The sequence below is a fragment of the Parasteatoda tepidariorum genome, chromosome 10, assembly GCF_043381705.1.
Source record: "Parasteatoda tepidariorum isolate YZ-2023 chromosome 10, CAS_Ptep_4.0, whole genome shotgun sequence".
NCBI lineage: Eukaryota > Metazoa > Arthropoda > Arachnida > Araneae > Theridiidae > Parasteatoda > Parasteatoda tepidariorum.
In genome coordinates this window covers 76992068-77003231 of record NC_092213.1, presented here as the reverse complement: position 1 = coordinate 77003231, position 11164 = coordinate 76992068, and the positions used below count along the sequence as shown (strand labels likewise).

The 11164-nt window shown below is 30.8% G+C and overlaps 1 protein-coding gene across 1 annotated transcript in view; it reads right to left on the bottom strand.

The window, feature by feature from the left end:
- Positions 1–565: 565 nt before the first annotated feature.
- LOC122272433 (uncharacterized protein CG3556-like) overlaps positions 566–11164 on the bottom strand; it is a 17542-nt gene continuing 6943 nt past the window's right edge. Inside the window, exons 3-8 of the mRNA XM_071187028.1 lie at positions 10212–10371; positions 7375–7494; positions 6046–6265; positions 3820–4067; positions 2451–2626; positions 566–769 (exon numbers count right to left, since the gene is read on the bottom strand). Coding sequence (XP_071043129.1) covers positions 566–769; positions 2451–2626; positions 3820–4067; positions 6046–6265; positions 7375–7494; positions 10212–10239 — 996 coding nt within the window. The 5' untranslated portion in view covers positions 10240–10371. The remainder of the gene's footprint in view (positions 770–2450; positions 2627–3819; positions 4068–6045; positions 6266–7374; positions 7495–10211; positions 10372–11164) is intronic.

Below are 11164 nucleotides of genomic sequence, written 5' to 3'. Positions count from 1 at the left end.
TCTGAAAAAGAACCTGCGAAATATTACTGACGTAAACGAAGATCGGGCAATCACGAATGTGTGATCATAGTTCTGAAGTGATTTAAATCGTTTTCATCAAAATATGTGCTCGCGTGTACACATTTTGTTGAAAAAATATAGAAAGTTGCAAGGATCTACAACAAGGATCCACTCACAGCTTTTACATGATTATAATTACCTTTCTTATTTAAGCATTTATATAAAAACATCCCTGAAAGCGCATGCGCGCACGATCACGTGAGATTGTTTTAAATAGGGAAGAAGTTTATATGTGGATAACAACTGTTAAAATTCTTGAACAGGAATTTTCCCCCATATCCATTTTTTATCATTTCATGTTATCTGATAAACTTTTACTGGTTGATTTTGTTTTCTTAACCATTGCAAAGACCTCGAGTGCAATGGGTTAAATTAATAAAAAAAGGCAACTAAACCTAAGAGTCAAATTTTTATATGTTTAAGACAGGATTAATGATGACATCTCTATGGAGTAAATGAAGAATGCAGGTTGTAATTTTTAACCTGGTGTCCTAAAGCAAATTGGTTAATACTCACCTCCTAGATCCGCTGTTTTTTCTGAACAGTTGAACTTAGCAATGTCCGTCAAAGTTTTTCTATTCAAAATCGGAAGTGTGAGGTAGTGAGCAAGGAAATCAGCATCGGGACTCTCCAATTCCTTCATCAGGTACTTGAGTGTTGCATTCAGCTTCCAGTCTTTAACGTGTTCTTGACCACTTGCCAATAGACTCTAAAAACGAAAAATTCAAGCCATGACATGAAAAAAAAACGTGATATAATATACAGCTTGCTCCGTAATTAGTGAAATGTTTATAATGAGATGGTGATATAAAAACAAAGATTAAAAGGATATATATTATTTGTAAAGCGAAGCATAAAAAGAACTTATAAAATTTGACAGTCATTAGATTGGTCAATCAGAGATTAGGAGAGTTTGAAATCTTTAAAAACAAGCTTACTTGAAGATTTTCAATGGGGAACGATAAATAAAAAAACTGATTTTTTAATTAGTTCAGCTGAACGTTTGCTCTGATATATCTCGATAATAATTCGTCAGATTTTTATAAAACTTTTTCACACTGAATATTATTTAGTACACTGCCCATTGATTTTCTTTTATTCTGTTACACTTTTACAAAGATTCTATAAATATATATGAGTAGGTGCAGGACACATTTTATAGTTATCAAATATTTCGTTTGTATACCTTAGGGAAAGAACTAGTTTCAGCCGTTACATTAATTTTTCAAAGGTATTGAATCCTTTTCCTTATTTCCGGTGTGTTTTTGCTGAATGAGGTTCGTTTTTATTGGTTATTAAGAATATATTTGCTTTGAAAACAGTTATCCTAACGTTTATTAAGTTCTGTTTGATTTTTATCCTTTTTTATGCAGTAATTAACATTCAAACATAACGGTTTGTCGGGTACAAAAAATTACATATTTTTTAATTGTTTTTATTTATTTTATTTTGGTTTATTTTTCCTTTAATTTAATTTTTATTTGTTGAAAAAAAAATAATTTTAAAATAATAATTAAACAATGCATAGTTTAAAATTACAATAAACTAATTTTTTTTATACATAAAAAAGTCTTTGATCAAAGTCTTTATTTATCATGAAACATTAGAAACATTTATCTCTATAACAGTAACACACACACCATTGCAAGACATTCTTTGATAGGGTGATGAAAAATTTCAGTGATAGATAGCGTAAAACTCATAAAGAAATCTCTGTGTGTCTTTTTTACCATGCGTTATTTTTTTTCTTCATAAAAATTATGTATCGCAAATAAAAGGCTTTCATCAATTAAAATTGAATTACACTTGGGATCAAATTTTTTGTTGCATTTATACAAATATTTGATCTTGCTTAATATGAGTGTGGAGATTTTGAATCTGAAATAAGTATTCTCCTAACGCTACCGATTTCTTTCAAATGACATTTTTAGTTTTTGTGTGTCGAAATTTATAATTTTAAAAATAGGTTTTACATAACAGGGGTCGCGTAAGTGTTGCGACTAATATTATAGGGGAGTTAAGGGGAATCATCAGGAATAAAATTGTATAAAGAACCATGGTGGAAAAGTCTTCGTACGCTGCTCGATAAGTTTCCACAATCATGACCAGCTCAAAAGCACAGAAGGGAACAATTTATAATAAAGAAGAGCCCCTAGCGGCGTATGATGATAATTTCAAGAATGGGTTTCTATGCAGTTTTAATCCTGATGATGTGCCCTAACTTCCCTAGAAGTTTGTCGCAACATCTATGCAATCCTGTGTTATATATAACGATTTTAAACTTATACATTTTGTCAAAAAAATAGAGTAATTTTTTTTTTAAAAATGAAACCGAATGCAGATTTGAATTCAGTGATGAAAAAATATTTAAGATCAAAAATGTATATTACTTGAGTAATGAGACTTGTTGCATGGACATTCCCAAAACTTCCATCTGAAAGTTGATGGTCTTTGAAACCTTTGATAGTATTTTGGTACACAGACAACAAATCTGCACTTTCAGTTCTATTTAAAAACTTTGTTTCGTTGTAACACGCAACAGCCATCACAGCAAATGCTTGAAAATCTGCAAAATGATGTTTTACTCAAAATAAGCTGTTTTAAATTCTGGAATTCTGTCGAAGCTGGTAATGATAGTGAATAATTTTTTTAGGGTTATTACAGTCATAAAATTATATTTACTCACTAACTAAATTTTTTTTGATTCTTAAAACTTAATTATATAAATTTATTTACTAAATTTCTTCTCACTAGTTAGCAAGAATTATGCAAAATTCTTTGGTGGTAAGCATATTATGAGAAACTAAATTACGTCCATTTTAATGATTTTAAAGTTCTTTAGCCTTAAAATTTAATAGCTGAACTTTTTAATTGGAGTTCAATCAAGTTTACAATTAAAAAGTTGCAAACAATTCAAACAAATATTTAGTTATTGTTACTAATCAGTCAGGCATGTTTTGAAATTTGCTTGCTTAATTATGAAAAGTGTAATAAATTTTCAAAATTAATAATTTTTAGCTAATAGTTTTTAATCCTTAAATCATCTCTATTCAAATAAATACTATTTTCTATAACCGTCATTGAACAGCCGTACGTTTACTAATGTTCAATTCCCTAAGTTCGTAATTTTCAACCCAATCTAGAAGACAAGGAAACTCCTGTAGCTTCGGGAGAGATTTGCCCTCGTGGAGGACTTTTTGATGGAACTAACCCACATTTGCGTTGCATGGAGAGGAAGAGCACGAGAACCACCCACGGTTAGCCTGACTGGAAGGGGACTCAAACCCATGACCAGTCTACCACTGAGGATATTTCATGTCAGCACTGTGGTCGGAATCCCTGTTTAAACAGCGGAAGTCATCGAAAAGGCGGAGCTTTTTCAATGGCTATTCGGGCAAAGCTATGCCCGAATGACCAAACCCCAAGACCCTGCTAAGGAAACCTAGTCTTTAAGAATTTATCATAAGATGTTAAATAAAACTTAAAAGAAGCCAACTTGTGCCTCATCTGTGGAAATTACTTACATAAAGTAGAGAAATATAACTTCAAAATGCAGAGAAAACATGGAAAAAATTACAGAGCAATGAAAAAAGAGAAAAAGAAAGAAAAATTAATAAAAATCCGGAAAATGAGAGATATAATCTTTTCATCAGCTCACACGATTAAATCCACAAATAGGATTGCTTTCTAATATTGTATCAATATTTCTCAAACTAATGTTTTGTCCTTTTTTTTACCAAGATCAATGCTTGTTTTTACCTCCAATAAAACTGTATTCAGAATCACTGTTCAATACGGAAATGATATCTGATGTCGACCTGTGTGGCCATTCCTCCTTCGCATTGCAGAGGGCCAAGTAAGCAGACGGGTGAGTGAAGTTTCCAGACTTTTCAACCTGGTCCTTGAGAAGTTTGACCAAATCCCTTCCATAAAAGTGTCGAGGATCTTGGCAGGTCAACAAAAGAGCGTTGATGTGCATGCTCAGCAACTGGTTAGAAACTGAACCTCTGAATTAAAATACAACGCAACATATTAAGATTCCTTATCAAAATGAAGAAGAAATATATACTTCTTCGTTGTTAACATACAAAGAACTATATGTTCAGACTTTGATAATTCATTCAGTAACTATTTAAGATTATTTATTTAAAGGTGCTTTTACGCCATCATAAATTAACTAAATCTCTGATTTATAAATTTTTTATACTTTAATGCTTAGTAACTACTTTAATTCTATGTGTTATATTGTAATTATGCAAACTGCGGGTTTTGTCTCGAAATTTCTCAAAGGTAGAATCCTTTTTTCAATTGTAGAAAGAACCTCAAGTGTAATTTTTTTTTGTTTTGCTTTAATCATTGAAATGCATTTTTTTGAACTTTGTTACAGACAAAATTTCTTAAAATTTAAAAGCTTTAATAATGTGAAAATGCATATGACTTTCAATTGATGACATGAAACAAAAACTAATCAAAATTATTCATTAGTTACTGCATAAACAAGGAAATATGCACAATATATGTAAAGAAGAAACATGTAACTAAGGAAATATGTAAACACCCAAGTCCTCGAGGAAATTGAAGATCTTGAATCAGACAATTTTATCACAGATTTTGCTAAACTTAATGCATTTTTTTATCTTACTGTACATATTTTAATCTTCATTTTATCATGTAACATATGCATAAATAAAAAAATAGCACTTAAATAATACAATGTTTATATCTTGCTTTTTCTTTTAAAAAAAAATCAGCCAAAGCTTGCTCTACTCATAAGCTGAAAAATATCATCCAAATTTGATTCCGTTTTGACTTTCTTAAACTACGTGAAAGTGGGCACGTAAACTAACTGCCGGGATAGCCTAATCGATAGGGCGCTGGACCCATGTCCGAGAGTTCGTGGGTTCGAACCCCGCCTACCGAAGACTACCCGTGTAGTAAATGGTGAACGACGCACGTTAAATTGATGTCGAGTCACAAAGTCCTCCATTTTTCCATGCAAATCAATACTTTTGGGGGTACCGGATTTCAGACTGATCGTTCTCTGAATCAGGACAAAATTACGTTCAGTGGATGAATGAATGGATGTGTGAATGGGTCCTCCCTATAAACGAGTGTCACGTATTGGTGTGGCAGAACTCGAATTCTTTTCCATAGATGGCGCCACTGGTAAACAAGAACGAGAGAGAAAGAGACGTGAATGTAGTTCTCGTTGCACGTAGTATTTCTTTAAAAAGCAAAAATTAGAGCTGCATTAAGTTTGACCGACTTTTTGATCGTTTGTCGTGAGAGCTGTATTAAGTTCACGGTTGTGTACGTGTGTAGTCTCTCCTGTATTACTATTAGCAGTCGAGTGTGTGCAGGATCCCGATATGTGTAAGTGAGATTGAGAAGCAACATCACGAGGAGGCAGTCACAAAAAGCAATTCAACTTTAAAACTATTAAATAGCTTACTTTTTCTTGTATTTACTTATAAATTGATTTAAAGTGATGTACTAAAAACACAGGAAAAAATAATTGTGTATTTATTTTCGTACTTCGCATCAAAGAAGAAAGAAATTGCCACCCAGTGTTTTATTAATAAAATAATAAAAATAAACTAATTAGAAATTAATAATAAGTAGCGCTGTATTTTGGCAAACATGGGCCACCGCAACGACATCAAACAATTCTTCAAAGGAACTTGAAGAATACCTAATTTCGCAACCACTTCAAATTAAATAACTTTCATTTAGCATGTAATAGACTTTTATGCAAGTAATTAGCTTTAAAACCGCTGTAGTTATCAAGATTTAATAACCGATTTACGATGTGTATTTCAGAGTATAAATTCTGCTACCAATAGAAAAGTTTTGGCTGACCTTTGGGAGGACTGGTATCAAAAGGTATCCCGCTGAAATCGGTTAAGTACGACGCATATACACACACGGCATTTCGCCTCGTAACAAAAGAATTAATAAACAATGATAAAAACATTCAAATCATACTTTAACAATGACACTGCAGTCTCCAGCTCTATTTGTTTTGCCATTAATTCTTCCTCTAGTCTTCGGCTGTTGAAGGTAGACTTTTCAGACAAGTACAAGGCTGTTATGGCTCTCACTGTGTTTTCTCGCCAACCCTTCAAAGGAGATTTTTTACTTCTCAGCCAAGCGATGGACTTCTTACGAGCTTCATCAATACCTTCAACACTATAAATTCCAGTAGCTGAAAATTGATATGAAAATTTGTTAGGATAAGTAGGGTGTTCTGTAATCATCGCCCTTAGTATAGAAAAAAAGAATGCTTCGTAATCAAGACGCTAAATATGTATTTTAATAGTCCTTGTCAAGATTGAAATGACCTGAATAATCCTGAATAACTTTTGATCAAATGACCGTATCTTCACGTTCTAGGACTCATTTTAGTGCTTCGAGGGGGTAACCTCAAATATGCGAATTAATTAGTGCAGACGATATTTTAAGTTACGAAATCAGACCCAAAAATTTACTTTTTCTGAATAAAAATGTCGATTTCAGGATGTGGATTTCTGACCTACAAAATATTTGGAAAATATCGTCCCAGTAAATTGTACGGCAGACTTAAGTTTGAGTTTTTAATGTCAATTTTACTTTTTGCGTATTTCGCCATATCTTAAGCATCGTTTAAGAGAAGCGATAAATTTCTGCACGCAAATTTAAAATTCGATTGTTCAAAGATAGTTCAATTTAAAAAAAAATTTGATAATTATTTATTGTCTTTTATTATTTTCTTTATTATTAGTCGGGTAAAACTTGAATTGTAACGCATACAAAATTTTCAATCATTTTAAAGAAAGTAAATTTTTACAGCAAATCACAAAATTTGAACAACATCGGATGAATAGTTCCTGAGAAATCGAACTTTAACTACGTCAATTTTCAAAAATTCGATTTCTCAGGAAGTGTTACACCTATCTAGTTCAGGTTTTGTATTTTGATTCCTAAAATTTCATTTCATTGATCTAAGAATTTATATAGAACAAATTTTTTAGACTATTATTGAGCAAAATAATAAAAAATCATAAATGATTATTGTAAATAATTTTTTGTCTGGAACAATCCTTGGGTAAATGGATTTTCAATTATGTGCAAAACTTTTTTTGTAAAACTTTTTTAGTAAAAAACACGCAGGATATGACTAATATCATTAGTATTTTCTACCGCAAAGTGCTGGAAATCGTGAGCTGGTCAGATCAAAAGTTATTCAGAGTGATTATTTTTTTCTGCGTTCTTAACATAATGTCGTAATATAAAAAAAAAGTATTTTAGAAATATTTTTTAAAATAAAATGATTACCGCAGCCAGCCTCATCTGCTCCATTTAAACAATCTATAACCTCATCGCAAACACGTGATTTGGGAATACAGGAATGAAATGTGCATTGGAAACTGTTCAAACGAGAGCATTCAACGTGTCCTGTAACAAAAGTATTAGCTGTGACTACATACAATTAATTTGAAATAATTTAGAAATTTTATACAGAAGCGTTTTGAATAATTTTTATTACCCATTAGCAAAAGGGGTTTTGGTTTGGATTTGATGGTGTCCTCACACTTTTCAGCTGTGTTCAAGAGTAATAGTAAACAGTGCGCATGCGCCGTCATTGCATGCGTTGCTAAGGCGACAGCTGCTGTTTTTATTTTTATTTTCACTAGCAGGCATTTTTAATGTATTTACAAGTATTTTTATATTCTTTTTATTATTAACTTATAATTATTGTCTTGAGGGTGATTTTAATATAAATATGAATGCTGAAGAAGGAAAAATCTTTTGTGATCTCTTGAAACACGTGCATAGGCAGGATTCGAAAACCAATCCGACGACAAACATGAAATTGAGACAGTTTTCTGCAACCCATGATTTGAAATGTTGTAGTGTTTAACAGAGTTAATCTGGAAAGAAAAAACATTTAACCAATGGGTAAACAGTGATCCTACATATATATATATATATATNTCTTTATATTATATAGGAAAAATTCCGTTCTTGATAATTGAAGTCAACTTATGCAGGTGCCCAACTTACAAGGGTGGTCAACTTGGCAGGTTTCGCGGTATAGAGAGAGAGAGAGAGAGAGAGAGAGAGAGTTTCGTTATAGTGCGATGTGCGAGCTATGTCACAAATCTATAAATATATTACTCTTACGAACCACTCTCTATCTATTAGTACACTATTACACACCTGGCAAAATGAATATACTATAGTTATATTCATTTTGTCAGGTTGTCTTAAATAATTTAAAGAGCGTTGAATAATTAGTCATAAGTTAAGCATTATTTAGAATAATTTTGTCTTTCTAAAATGACTGTAGAAACTTCAAACCGATGGAATGGTGTTGCTTACTGTCATACCAATTATTAGTGACGGAGATTGTTTTTTTTGCGAGTAATAGCATAAATATATTATATGATACTCAAGCTATGATTCGAGAAACGCGTGAGGAGTTAGTACTGCTAGTAATTGAGCGTTGGGTTTGAAATTCTCAATCATATCTCACGACTAAGATGGAAAGAATTTTAATATCTTTGTTGTCTACAATGCTGAAATCATACTTACAGTAGTTTAGGTGATTTAAACTCATCTGTAGCCATTTGATGGCTGCTGGATAGATTTAAAATAATTACTAAAATTTTATTCGTAAAGAACTTTGATAACATCGCAAACATTCTTTTGAAATTAATTAAATTTGAAATCAAAGCACTTCCGCGCGGGCAACAGCAGTCGGTGAAAATTTTTTTAATATATTGTTTGAAACTAATTAAGGTGACAGAATTGGAGGAGAGCATAAGAATTAGAATATTTAAATACAGTTGTGCTGTGTATTCATTTGGTTATCAATAAAATTTATATGTTGTGCAATCAAGTTTGAAAGGTGACTATGCAACTGGTCACCAAAGGCGGCTAGTTACTTAGTAATTCTAAATTTATCAGAAAATATTTATTTATTTTGTTTATTGTTACGGGTTTTAAAACGCGATTCTAGAAATCTAAATAATTTAAAGCTAACGGTAATTGAATTGAAAAAATAAGTTATGCATTAAAAAGTATTATACACTAACACAAAGTCACGGGAGGTGCAGAAAATAACAATTAATAACATTTCGAATTGTATTAGCTTTATAATTTATGTTGATATATGCCTTTTAGTTTAATGTATGTTTCCGTAGTGTTAATTAGTATCGATACATTGAATATTTACTTTCTTTAACTCTTTACGCAGAATGGGTATTTAACTAGTACAAAAAAATAAATTCTAATACATCAGTATTAATTAATATAATGAAATCAGTGCTTAAACATAATGGCACATTCTGACACCATTAATAAGGTTAAGATAATTCAGTATTATGTATTTATTATTATTAGCTGCCTACTTTGGTGACTAAACGTTACTCAATTCAACAAAACATGCTCCACAGATCAACAAATAAAAATTAAATTAGTGTATGTATTAGCTATATTCAGTTTGGATTGGCCCCGTATATGATGCTATTCATCGATAGCAACTTATTGTCATAATTTGCTAAAATCGACCAATTTTGCTTAGCATTAATTTAGGAATACTAATTTGATGTTGTAGCCCTCACATTTGATCCACTTTCATTCTTGATAACACACCGAGTAATAAATAAATTATCCCAAAAAATTAAAGCGGTAAGAAATTATTCAATCTTCAGTAAAACTTCATTCCCTTTTTAAAAAAAAGTAAAGTCTTCTTTTTATTAATATAGTTGATGCAAGCTACAATTTCTCACAAAATTTAAAATTTTCTGCGCCATAAGGAAAAATGTGTAAAAAGAAAGCCCAGCTCCCACTAAGAATTAGAATTCATTTTCATATCTTAGATATGAAGATGAGTTAATAATATACAGCACTAACTAAAATTATGATAATACTATATACACTGTTATAATTTACGTACGGTAAGTAACACTTATATAGTACAAATACAATTGAAAGCCCAGTTCCCTCTAAGAATTTCTTAAGGTATGACTATAAATTAATAATATACAGTACTAACTGAACTTATATTTATAATATTATATATGCAGATATAATTTATGTAGTGTTAATATTACTTAAATAGTACAGATACAGTATTTATAAATTAATAAAAAAAGATGGTAACCTACTTATTTCATAATCTAAATTAAACCTCATTGCATAATAAGCATGGTATTTAATTTCAACGTCTGAAAGAACAGTTATAGGTACAAATGATGTCTCCCTTCTGCAGAATTTATATTCTTCATCGTTGTCGGTGCGGATTTCTAAATATGTATTGCTACAATCCTGTAAAAATTTAAAACGTGTTAATTACAATATTTTTGCAGTTACAAGACAAAACACTAAATTGTTAAGTAGCAAAAAAGGTTCTTATGGTTGAAAATGTAACCTCTTAATTTTTGTTTTAATCTCAACTTTAGACAACAGAGTTCATATATATATATTTACCGTCCCTGACCAAATTATAAGACGCACTATAAGATTCTATGTAAAATCTTAATTATCGTGTGATATTTTACAGCTTTATAGTTTTTACTTGACTGAAACCGGTTTGAACTTGTTTACGTTCGAGTATCAAACGGTTAACATTGTAATGCAATACGTTAAAAATAAATGCAAATAGGAAGCATACAAAATATCTCCTGAGTAAAAAACCATTACATGTATGTTTAAATATAAAAGTATTGCCTATAAACTCGTTCAAAACATGTCATTATTAAAACACTAAAGTGCGTCTAGTAATTGGATCTAATTATTATAATATAATACCTGATATGAAAAATAATCTATATTTATGTAATATATTGTCTAATTTATCCAATCGTCGAATTTATATTATATATCGCCTTATTTAACCATTTGGTACCCAAGCGTAAACAAGTGCAAACCGGTTTCAGTCGCGCAAAAACAATAATGTTGTATAGTATCACCTGATAAGTAAGATTTTAACATAGAATCTTATAGTGTGTCTAATAATTTAGTCCGGGACTGTATATATACATATATTTATATATATATATATATATATATATATATATTAAGTGAGAAATGTTTGTTTGCACTTTGCTTTTAAGTATTA